This window comes from Sebastes fasciatus, chromosome 5 (assembly GCF_043250625.1).
Source record: "Sebastes fasciatus isolate fSebFas1 chromosome 5, fSebFas1.pri, whole genome shotgun sequence".
NCBI classification, from domain to species: domain Eukaryota; kingdom Metazoa; phylum Chordata; class Actinopteri; order Perciformes; family Sebastidae; genus Sebastes; species Sebastes fasciatus.
In genome coordinates, this window is record NC_133799.1 from 10800314 (window position 1) to 10813359 (window position 13046).

General features: G+C 42.6%; 1 protein-coding gene across 5 annotated transcripts in view; it reads left to right on the plus strand.

The window, feature by feature from the left end:
• The window catches only part of LOC141767569 (discs large homolog 1-like protein), a 121051-nt gene that overhangs the window by 42258 nt on the left and 65747 nt on the right, over nt 1-13046 (plus strand). Inside the window, exon 1 of one of the 5 annotated variants that reach the window (XM_074635034.1) lies at nt 1008-2284. The exons of the other annotated variants lie outside the window; for them this stretch is intronic. Within the exon in view, the coding sequence (XP_074491135.1) occupies nt 2015-2284 (270 nt within the window). The 5' untranslated portion in view covers nt 1008-2014. Of the gene's footprint in view, nt 1-1007; nt 2285-13046 lie in introns of those variants that run through there. 5 annotated transcript variants of the gene reach the window in all.

The following is a 13046-nucleotide window of genomic DNA, read 5'->3' on the forward strand; positions in this document are numbered from 1 at the left end:
GGCTGCTCTTTAACTTAGCTTGCCTTTGGCTCAGACATGCTAGCTAATTCACTGCATGCTAGGCCTTTATGCCATGCTTATGCTTGAGGGATGCTGTGAGGACACTTGCTCGCCCCGTTGTCCACTTTCTCCTCTCCTTTCCCCCGTCTTCTCTCTTCTTTCATCTCAGTCGGTACCCAGCAACACCCTGTTGTTTTCCATTCTGGAGTCATGCTCTTTGCCTGCATGTCTGCGTGTGTGACCGAGTGTGCATGTGTATGTTTGTGTGTGTGTGTGTGTGTGTGTTTGTGTTGGTGTGGTGCATGAGTGAGAGTGTGTGGGAGAGCTGGGTGCTGCAGTGTCCGGAAACAGCCTCAGGAGAAGATCTCTCTACCGAACACACACACACACATAAAACACACATGCATACACACATGTATAACAACAATCAACTGATGCATCCATGCACTTTGACACACACACACACACACACACACACACACACACATTAAAAGCATACTTGTTGGTACAGTGCTTGATTGTGAATTGTTGTTACTGGGTGAACGTCCCTCTCTTATTTCACTCTTGCTTCTCTCTCTCTCTCTCCCACACACACACACACGCACACACACTCATGCGCACACCATCTACACACACAAACACCGTATCTATGCACAAGCACACTTATCTTGACGTTATTTGTCTAGGCACGGTTAGCTTTCATTTTCTACTTCTGTGGCATTCAGCTGTTTTCTACCTCATCTCCTCCTCAACCTGCAACAGGCATCATTGCATATGTTTGTGTGTGCATGCATGTGTGAAGGTGTGTGTGTGTGTGTGTGTATTTGGAGTAGGGGGGCTCTGTCATTGGCTGGCTGTTTTGTAGGGGTGTGGCTTGTACCAGTAATGATATCTGACAGTGAAAGAGAGAGAGAGAGGCGTCAGGTTGCAGCTCCAATAAAAGACTGGAAAAGACAATTTGCTGAAAGACAGGCAGAGAGAGAGAGAGAGAGAGAGAGAGAGAGAGAGAGAGAGAGAGAGAGAGAGAAACAGACTGAATAATGTACTGTACTGAAGAGAGAGTGAGACTTGGAGCGATATCACAGATGTAGGAGGGAGGGGAGGAGAAACAGAAGAGTTGCAGAGTGATTTTCTTCCAACCATCCTCCTACTTCAGATGCTCTCCTCCTCGCCTGCATCTTTCCACCTCCCTCCTCTCATCCGTCCGTCCAGCCACCCGTCCCTCCCTCCCTTCTTCCTTCCATATTTAATGGGAGCACACGCAGTGACAGAGGGGAGATTGACTGGTCATCTCCTTGGACTAGAGAGAAGGAGGGAGGGAGGGAGGAAGAGGTGGGGTGGAGAAAGACCGAGAGAAAGAGTGAACCCCCTTAAATAATCAATCCTCATATCCTGTCGTTGCCTGGCCCACGCTCGCCCTCAGTCTCTCTGAAGAGAGGAAAGGAAGGAGTGGAAGAGAGGAGATTTTTTGGACGACCAGAGATGTGGATGTTGGACATTTCTCCTGGCTAGAGAGAGGATGGGATGATGGGATGATGGACAAATGGACGGACAACAATGACGATTGGGCAGATGGATTGACGAGTGGACGTACAAAGACCTCGACAGACCGACTGATGCTCCAACTCTAGGAGGACTCTGTCTACCTGCCCTGCACTTTCTACCTCCTCCTCCAACTCCTCCTCCAGCTCCTCCTCCTCCTCATCTCTCCATCTGCCAGCTGCTCTCTCACTCCTGAGGGAGCTGAAGAAGAGAAAAGGGAAAAAGAAAGAGAAAACAATAAGAGAAAATTGAGAGGTTGAAGATGAAAATAGCAACATAATCTCCAGCAGAAACTGATGACAGCAAATAAGGAAGTGCTGGACTTGTATATTTTGACAGCAACACCCTAAGAGCTTGAGAGAAAAAGAAAGCGAAGCGACAGAGGAGAGAAATTAGAGATGAAGCAGTGGCGAAGCGCTACAACATGAACTCTATCTGGTGTGTCTAAGGGGAAGAGCAGACAGCGGAGACGATGAACTATATTTTCGGCAACAACACCTTGTACCCCCGCAGTGCGAGGGTGGGCGGGGGATCTGGGGGTCAAGGGGTGGGGCTAGGAGTCAAACAGAAGCCGGGGCCCAAGCGGGGCTCCTCGGAGGAGCTGGCACCTCCCCACACCTCCTCTCCCTCCACCTCCTCTCCCGCCTCCTCGCACCCCTCCACCTCCTCCTCTCGCTGGCAGCAGCTCCTTACGTTCTTCTCCAGGAGGAGTGCCTTCACCGACTGTATCACTGCTAGCCAGGTAACACACACGTCACACCCTCTGTGTGTGTGTGTGTGTGTGTGTGTGCTTTATGCTTGAGGGATGGTAGGGGATCAGGGTGGGAAGCATGTAACTTAACCTGGGTTTTTGTTGTGTGTGTGTGTGTGTGTGTATGTCTGTGTGTGTGTGTGTGTGTGTGTGTGTGTGTGTGTTACGTTAGGGAAACATTCTCTAGTTTCAGTTTCTTCGCCAAAACAGGGAGTCAGTCTGGGGGGGCAGCAGGGGAGGTTTTAAATTGAAGTTGAAGCGGCTCTCTGTTGGCGGTTGAGATTTTTGATAATGTTGTCATGGAAATGAGCCCTGGCATAGTGTATGAGACCCAGAGAGCCGGTGTGTTGCCATGACAAAGTAGTCCAGTGGCACTAGATGCTAAATACACACAGAAATCAAAATCATTACCGTGGAAAGGGAAGGTGTGTGGCCGACCTGATGAGAGAGGAGTCACCACATGTTTATACGGCATATTTTGGCGCAATGAGCCATATAGAATCCTGAGTGTTTATAGATAACGTGGCTTTGCATCTTATTTAAATTTATAATGTGAGGCAAATGTTTTACATACTTAAGCCTATACGCACGTAGCAGACGTAACTACGCCACAGCTGATGTGCACCTCCTCGATAATGTAACTACAGCCCCGGCATCTAAAGCGATATTATGTAGAGAGAGACTGTGAAACAAATGTGATTGGTCAGTTTGGGCTATTTCTACAAATTTTGTTGAGAACATTAATCAGTGAAGACAACGTGAAGAAAATGAATTATCTTAATTATAATTTATATATTTATTTAATAATCTTAATTGATTATCTTCTCCTTTTCAATAATACACACACCTAGCAAGAATATATTAATATTAAGAATAGTTACCTTAACCACAGTTCTATGAGTGCACGAGTAGCCCACCGTCTCTCTATTTCACAAATTAAATGAGGGAATGTGCACATAACTACTGTGGGGATTATAATTAAAGCACAATACAGCCTTATTATAGACGATACATCCGTCGTAGTGCTGCAGTGCTGCTATCAGTGGGTTAAATATGATGCTGAACTATAACTCAAAACTAGGGCTGGGCGTTATGGAGAAAATCAAATATCACAATATTTCTTTCCAAATACCTCAATATCGATATTGTGATGATATTGTAATGATATTGTAGGTTTGACCGTCGATGCTTTTACAAAACATTTACATGAGATTTTTGATAAATAATCATCAGTAATGTGGATATAATATCTTGTAATAGAACAATCTGGTAAGTTCAGAAAATTACATCGCTTTTCTGTAATGCAGCCTTTAAAACCAGGAAGACAACACTAATGCCAAATTACGATATCCGAAATCTAAGATGATATCTAGTCTCATATCATGATATTGATATAATATTGATGTATTGCCCAGCCTACTCAAATCCTACGCTGTAGCTATCTATGGTGGGACTGCCATTAACGCCTTGCGTTAAGTATAAATCCAGCTAGCTGCTATGACATCGGCATTATAATGACCTTTCACATGCTGATGTACAATTATGGCTCAATTACAAATACGATGCTATAATAATGATACATCAAGCTTTATTTACATGAAAGTGTTTGTAGCCTACCTGGGTGGTTAAATAAAGGTAGAATATTTACACCAATTCATGTGGTGATGTTTAAGTCCCCCGGTATTTCTCTGTCAAACACACAGGACGCGTAGCGCTGACAGAACTCAGAAATAAATGTCATCATACCAACAACTTGCATAAAATCCAACAACCTATGAAGGACCCAGCAGGCCAGGAGTGTACTTACTGTACTCCATAAAGATCTTTGCATGAGGCCTCTCTGATGTTGACAGATGCTGCAGCCACTGTCTGCAGTAAACAGTTTCAAGTTGTCTCCTTACACCACTTCCATAATTACAATAATGCATCAAAGTACCCTCTATCTGTTCAGATTCTTTAATCCAAAGAACCTTTTCAGTAGACACCATCACAAAAATTGCTCAATTTTGTGCACAGCGACACATAAATCCCTTTCATGTAGGTTTGTTTCATGTCATCAAGTTCTGCCTTTTTATACTTTTTTCTTTTTTTTGCTCTTAAAATGTGAACCACCTGCAGTTGAAAGAGTATTTAGGGTCTTGATATTAATATTAGATGCTTATATTTAGGATGCTGCTGTGTCTGGCCTGAAATCTCAGCCCATTAGGAAAGTGCTGCTGTGAGCTGATCGGACATTATTGAGTCCCGCACCGAAATAGAAACATTGACAAAAACTTGTCCGAATATTTTGTCATCCTACTTTTAAAAAGTAAGCGTTTCTTGATCATACATGACTCAACTTTCCATCCAAATGTAGCGCAAACTTTGACTCTGAATTTTCAGAGTCGTCAAATGAAACTGCAGATTATTATGAGGAGTTGGACGGCTTGAGAGGAAGTGTTGGTGGCACTGATTCGTCAGTCGGGTGCCAGTAAACCATTGCAGAAGAAGAGGGCACAAGGAGATGACGTAATTAAAAGAGCACCAGTCAAACCTCAAATGAACGAAAACAATGTGGGAATATTGCATTTATGTCTGCATCATGCATTAATTCAAGCAACATTACAGTCTCCTTCTTGATCCACACATACTGTCACTGATGTCTTTGTCTGCCACAGTTTCTTATCTCTTCAGTGGAACGAAAGCTTCAGTGGGCGTTCATGTCACATGCTTTGTCATGATTTATTCGCTATGCCTGAATCCATCACACTTTGTTCAGTTTACTTTTATTGATTCATTTTTCAACCTCATCCAAGTATAGAGAAAAAGATTCAAATTGATCATAAAAACAGGTGGATGGAAAAGCACTCATTGTAATTGCTAGAATGATAGAAAGCATGATGATATATTTTCAACTGTAGCACAGAATGATTAAATACTTTCTGTACTGCAGATGACAAATGCAGTAATGTCTCTGGATGCAAACCTGCATTATTGATCTAAAGTTCCTGAGTGGACGGGGCGCCACACAACGTTCAACCCTACAGCACTTTTACTGCAGATTTACAGCGCAGCCCATGGAAAAAGTTACACCCCACCCCCTTGCAGTAATCATATTGGCCAGTGTTTTCCCAAGGTGTTGCCATTTTCCTGTCTAAGGCACTTACTGCATGACTGATAGGCCATTATACCACACACACACACACAAACAGAGCTGTTGGCACTGATGCAGGAGAGGGAGAGACTGTTTTTTTAACTGTTTGATGGAAGTGATTTGGATTTGCTGGTTTGGCCTCGCAAGATTAATCAGAAATATGCCATCACGCATTTCAAACTGTGTGCATTTAAGTGTTCAGGGTCATGGTCTGATTAGAATTTGATGGTTGAACTAAACACTGGGGAGGTGTGCATTTTTCACCTGTACACACCATAGACTGTGTATATAGATGGACGACGCGTCTCCACTTCCTCCAAAATATCTCGGATACAGGAGCTGCCATCTTTAGATTTTGACGTAATTTGGAGCCTGAGTCTGCACAGTAGTGATCGGGGGGCTGGAGAAGCGGTATTGAGGTCCCGCCCACACACCGGCCTGAGCCAATCACGAGCCGAGCACGGCTGCAGCTTGCAAGCGTGAGCCACCTAGCTGCTATGTTAGCAGAATGGGAGCTGTTTGGCTAGAAAGACAAACCAACTGACCCTAAAATCTCTTTAACTACATTTATGATCAAATTGACACATTCTATTACACAGACTTGTAACGGTTATAGAAAGTTAAAGTTACATCTCCTCTCTGATATAATTCCTGAGCCTCTGGCTCTGCGACTACTTCACTCAGAGCAGCTGTCAATCACAGCTGTCAATCATGACGTCTCACCCCCTTTTTATAGCATCAAATAACTAATTAAAACCAAACTTATCAGAAAATGTAACACTTGAACACACATCAGCGTGATGAGAACTACCTAAAATGACAGAACACATCTTTGGGAAAAATTGATTTGACGTGTTCTTTGACTTTTTAGTTTGGCCCATGTTCCATCCACTAACATGGAGGGGGTGGGAATTACGACCTATACTGCCGCCAGCCACCGGGGGGCGATCCAGATGTTTTGGCTTCACTTTAAGGGAGCTATCATGTCATTCATCTTTATATACAGTCAATGGAACACACACACACACACTCATACACCTCCATTACTCTTTAATCACATTATTCAGTCCCTCTGACAAAAGCCATATAGGGTAAAACAATGTGACGTTAAGTGGTCTGGAACATGTTAGAGTCCAGAGATAGTACTTAATCTCACCGGAAAGCATTTTATTGCAAAATCTCCTCTTTGCTGAGCATAATGCCTTGTGCTATTAGCCCACCAGTCAATCCGTCTGTTTCGGTGGCTCCACTGTTGACTTTAGGTTGTCTTATGATAGTGACATTGTTAAACTTTTTTAATTGTAGATATATATTACTATAATATATAGTGATTTTGTTCCATCTCTATGCTCAGCAAAATGTAGAATTCATGTTGCCTTGGAGCAGCTCAACAAAGTGTCATATCTTATTTATGTGTTTTCGATCTTGTATTATATCCTCACCTGAGTTTATCACTCTCAGTCATCACAGAAAAAAGGGTTGACCCAACTCTTCTCCATTGTTTTTGTTGTGGACTCAAACAGTGGCCCTCGCTCCCTCTCCCCTCGCCCCCACCGTCCTGTCTCTGTATAATTGATGAGTTGTACAGCAGAGGTATGAAAGTCATCCCGGCAATTCAGAAAGAGCTCTAAAAGCCTTAAAGATGTGTTTAGTGGTCACAGGAAATGAGGGGTAGAGAGGGATGAACAGAGATGGGATAGGGATAGATTGAGGTAGAGGAGAGAATTAGTGATTGATTAGGACTGTGAGAGAAATCTGATAGCTTATTAGCTCAAAGTGGGCAATGTGAATACAACATGCACATTACCTGCTTAGATAAAAATAGATCCATCAACACAAAGAGCACACATCAAGTCAGCTGTCAGTTAATCGATTATTTTGATCAGGATTGGTTATGACGGGAATATTAATAGTGTCATCAGAGGCAGTAAGTGAAACTGGTATTACTACTTCTATCTGTGCTAGAATGAATGAAGTATGGAAATCAGAGATGTTCCGATACCATTTTTTCCCTCCCGATACATGAACTTGCGGTATCGGACGATACCGGGTACCGATCCGATACCAGCATTTATTTACTACTGATCATGTATGGATGTGATATGATTATTATCTTTGTTGTATGGCCCTGGTTCAGGTTAAACTCTTTGTAAAGCATGAACAAATACATACAGAGAATGAATGCAATAACTTTCTTTTATTATTCAGTTTGTCAGTTACAAAGAACATAAATAAATTAATCTAGGAATAAATAACAATACTGTATTCTCTTAGCTGTCTTCTCAGTGGACAGCCTGTGTGCTAATTTGTCCTGCACGGTGTAATATTCACAAACCCTACTAGGGTACTTCCACCCCTCGAAACGGACGCCTCACATACCGGACATATCGTCATTTTAATTGTTGGATTTCCAAAGTGAAATGTTGCCAAACGGCTGATATTTTCCTCGCTTTGACTACCGTTACACACTCCACTAGCACCCCACTGTTGTTGTTTGCTATCGTCACATGACAAACTACCTTCTTCGCTGCTCTAAAATAGTAGTTGCCAGTGACAGCCGTGATACATCCAGGGCGTCAGAACAGTAAAGGCTACTGTTTTGGAGTGTCTAAGAAGCATTGATTTCCAGTTAAACAAGTTGAGTTTTCTTCTGGTTTAATGAATTATGGTATTGGATCGTTGCATAGACTGGCGTACTCGCCGATACCCGATACTGAATTTTGGGCCGTATCGGACGCCTTTCCGATACTGGTATCGGTATCGGAACAACTGAAATGGAAATATCATTTATCTTTTGTATATTGGGTCATTTAAAACTGGAAAAAGTGTCAGGAGCCACGTCATTAACACATCAACCTATACTGCGAAGTGTGTGTGTGTGTTCAGTAGAGTTCAACCCACTCTCCCCAACATACACCCCGCTACTCTAGAGAGTAGCTCATTACCCTTCTGCTGCCCAGGGAAACTTTCCGCTCTCCCTGTGCCTCGTGGGATAGGCTTCTCCAGTTTTCTCTGTCTTCTTTCTTTAGATCTGTTGCTCCAGCGGTGCAGTAAAGGTCGTATTTAGGTGCATTTGTCCCGAGTCGGATTGTGCAACCAAGTATGCCTGAACACTATGAAACTTAATCACAGCTTCTGCCACGTATTTTTTTAATAGATCATCTGTTACTGAGGGGGCAGCATGTAAGAGACCAAACTATTTTTGTGTATCTTCACACCATAACTGCGAATTTTCACCTCCCGCAGTCTTCTTTGCGCACTCAGAAACTATACATCATCGGCGCATAGAAATTGAGCAGTGCTTCAGTGCAGAAGTGAGGGGAAGGGAAGGCCATACATTTAGTTTACAAAAAGAACCAAATATGGGACAAAGAATAAAACAAAGATGTGTGATTCATTCGTCACAGAACTGGATAGAATCTGTGCTTATTCCTTTTCCTGTGCTGCTCTCACATCATGTTGGAATACATATTGGAGCAGCTTGAAGGTTAAAACCAATGACTTGGAAACATTAAGGCGTTCAGTTCACTTTTTTGAAACCTTCAAGGCACCATGACTGACGTATACTGCCCACTCTGGTTGATCCCGATCAGCTGCTACATGTGAACTTACATGTTGTGGGCTGCAGTTTAGAAACTGTTTCAAACTAAAATGTTGTTTATTTTCTTTTAAACCAATCATTTCCCAAATTGGAGTTAGAGAACAAGACGTCATTAGACGTTTCATCTTTCCAATAAATCCTAAAAACAGTATGGAGGTGATGTCATCAGTGGGAGGGGCTTTTGCAAATGTTCACAACCTGGACCCCCATCGCCCGCGGTAACCAATGAGCTCCTTCTCTGATGCTGGCCAACACTGCGGGCGGCATCAGCTGTTGTCATGGTGATGCTGCTATGCTGATCACCAAGCAGAGCGTGTGTGTGTGTGTGTGTGTGTGTGTGTGTGTGTGTGTGTGTGTGTGTGTGTGAGAGAGTTGAGGAGAAAAAAAAACAGATGAGTGTGTGTAAACTTAAAATCTTAATTTACTTGCTCAATCAGTTGCATACACACACACACACACATATTGTAGCAGTGACTAGTGCATTAGATTTGTGGTGCTTGAGAGTGTGTGAGGTGTTGCATCACCTTCTGTGTGTGGGATGAAGCTTGCATATCGGCTCGCTCCCACACACACACACACACGTCTCCACACAGACACACTTTCTCTCTCTTCATCAGTCTCCTACCTCCAGCCTGTTCTCTGCCGATAGAATCAACACAGATTAGCTGACCACAAGCAATCGCTTAATATGACCACTAACTAATGAGGCTGAACACAACATAATGACAGCTCCATCTATCCTCCTGTAATTAGCATGGAATGGTTTAACACTACTGAAAGCTCTCGACCTATTCACTGCTGCCACATGAAAACTTCATAACTTGATATAAACGATGATGATAAGAATCAAAAGAATTAGCATATTGCTGCTTTAGAGAGTCTTTATCTGACAGCAACATTGTATGCTTTTGTGATATTACCAGACAGAGTGATTTTAGTACTTTTGTTGTTGCAGTAAGTGACAGGCTCATTACTGTATGGCTCATTACTGTATGAGACACAGATTTTGATTGTAGACGTCATTGTTACAGAGAGAATATTGTACAAGACAACAGCAAACTGTGTCCCATGTAAGTGATGCCATCCCTCTTAACCTGTAATTGTTGTGCCTCCTCGTAGGCCGGTCAGTGTGTTTCTTGATTAAAATTAAAGTTTAATGCGACGTAATTCTCTGGCATCCTGTGACACAAGTGAACGTTAGCACCGCCAGTGGTTCAAGGAGGAGGGAACCTGCCTGCCAGCAGAAAGGCTTATCTAGACCAACCAGTCTGTCTCGGTAAACAAAGCGCTGACCACAGTTTTGACTAAAAGAGACGTTGCTGTGGAGCCGGACAATAAAAGTTAAAGGTGCTAAATTCGATATCCAGAGCATTAATATAGCATCAAACAACTATTTGCTATGTAAAGATATAGAGGAGTAATGTCTACCTGAGCAGAGAATGAAGTCGCTCTCCCTCTGTGTGTTTTGTAATCCGAGCTTCTCCGTGCTTTGTTGACATCGCCTGGCTGACTGTGTGTGCTTTTAGCGCATGTTCGTGCATGTCGTCAACTGGCTAGCTCACAGCTGCCGCTCTGCACTGCTCTCATAGGCGGATACAGCTGATTACGTCGTGCCGACTGATGGCATCGTTGCGGAAGCGTAGCACCCACCCTCTGGTTCCTCCTCAGTTAAACACTGTTATCTCTGTCAGCACTTTCCCCTTTGTTTGCACTGTTAGCGCTGTTGGCACTGTTAGCTGCGAGCCACCGGCTTGCCGTCGCCATGTTGAGAGCCATTAAGAGGCAATAGAAATGCTCCCAATCCCGTATTTAGCATCTTTAAAAATGCAAAATATTAATGCACATCTTTCACTACTTTTTGTTAATTTTTAGCAAAATGATTAATCAGGAAAATAATCAGCAGATTAATCGAAAAATGACCGTTAGTTGTAGCCCTTGTGTCATTATCATCATTGTCATTTCTCTGTTCTGTTTGTACCTGTGATGTGAGCTTGTGGACGACATATTGTGTTATTGTAATAAGTTATTGAACTGGAGGAGGAATTGATGATCAACCTCTTTGTAATTAAGTCCTACAGTATTGGAAGTTAGATTTTATAGTCACTTTTTGTTGTGTTGCAGTGGTGGTTGCTGATCCGTGATCTCTGCCAGCGACAGACAGACTAGAGGGCAGCATCTCTAAGCATTGAAAACAGAGTCAGTAATTAAGTCTTGGAGGAAGAGATCTCGGAGCTGGCAGACACTGTAGACACCTAGATAGAAGGAGAAAGAGACAGAGTGGCAAACTCATCTGTAACAGACACTGAGACCATATCCTTAACAGAGAATACCATTACAGAGAAGACATTACTTCACTCTTGTTCTTTGGCTCGCAGTTAGAGTGAGGCACAACCAGTCTAGCCAAGAGTACAAGTTTAGGGTTTCACCAGAAAGAGCGAGAGACAGAGGGTGACACAGATAGATGAGAAAAGAGAGAGTATTGTAGTCTGAACTCCACGGTGAATGAGACACTCAGTTAGTGTTGAACTCAGTGTCCTGACCTGAGGAAGTGATCTTACCCACAAGGGGGATGACTTCCTGATCAGTTTGAGAGGACGAGGATACTTTAGACAGTGTAGAAGACTCCCCCTGTTGACCCCACTACTAACTCCCAGATCCTATGACAGAATATAATAGCCCTGTTTAATGTATTTGGATTAATTAGAGGTGATATTGGATTGCAGTTCATTGACTAAAGCGTTTTAAACCTGTGCTTCATATTAACTTTAGATAAAAATACGTGAGTTTCATCACCTTAAATCATAAATGGGCCTGTGACTCAGGGTGCAACATATTCAGAATGTGTTGGGAAAGAACCATAATATGAATATTTTAACTTAAAAGGACGGTCGTATAAGGTTTTTTTTCAATGAAATGGGCCTTCAGATAAACTTATTGCAAACCAAAGAATCTGTCAAATTTGCCAGGTAAAATAATTCATCAGGAATTTTATCTGATAGAGTACCAAAATGTTGTTAATAAAGTGAGTAAGGATTCTTGGGTTGCGTCATATAATGGGCAGTAAAAACATCTCTTTGTTTGCCCACACAGACTGCAAGTACTCCACCCAACAGATCTTTTTAAGCTGCTTTTTTATGGAAGTTGAAAAGACTTGTGCGGTAACTGGGAAGGCTTACCACATAGGCAAAAATTCTACTACATCACAACCAATTCTACTGTGCAGTTTGTGAGACAGTGGTATTTGTGGGTCCTCGAGAGAAGCCTTGGACCCTTATGTAGTTGGACAGACTGCATAAAACATCCATAACTCTCCACTGATACACTATGGAAAAAAGTGTTTACCCAGATTGTTTTGGTGACCTGTATGGACACTGGTAGAATTTTTTTTTCATGACAAATCATGCCATACAACTTATTGCTCCATTAAAGGTACCCTGTGGAGTTTTTGACCTCTAGTAGCGTTATGGAGCAGTTTTTTAATAAGTGGGTCCCCGTTTTGTTTGTCTAACGCATGCACACTCACATGGGGGTAACGCCATACTCATTCCTGCCAATTGTTTCACATTATTGCACTGGTCTACAGGTGGTGGTAACACGCAGGGAAGATAAAGACCACTCACGATGAAAACATGGATGTAAACAATGCAGGCAAATCTTTTTGTGGAGAAGGAATACATTAAACGTGTTTGTTAGACCTCAGGGATGCACACAATGCATTTTGGTGACACTGATTGTAAACTTTTAATTGCTTAGACGAAAACTCCACAGGGCACCTTTAAGTGTTTGAATGAATCAAATTACCTTGCAGTCCTACACAGCATTTAGCTTCTTTTAGCACCTTGTTTTGAACTAAAATTACCTTCAATGAGCTGTGACACATATAGTCTCTTTTCAAACCCTGATATAAAACAGTACTAGGCAGCCGTTTCCTGCAAACAAGCTTCAAGCCGGGTAGTCACGGTGAAGGAAGTTGAGCATCCACTGGATTTGATTTTGTCAGGTGGCCAGAAGCATGACTC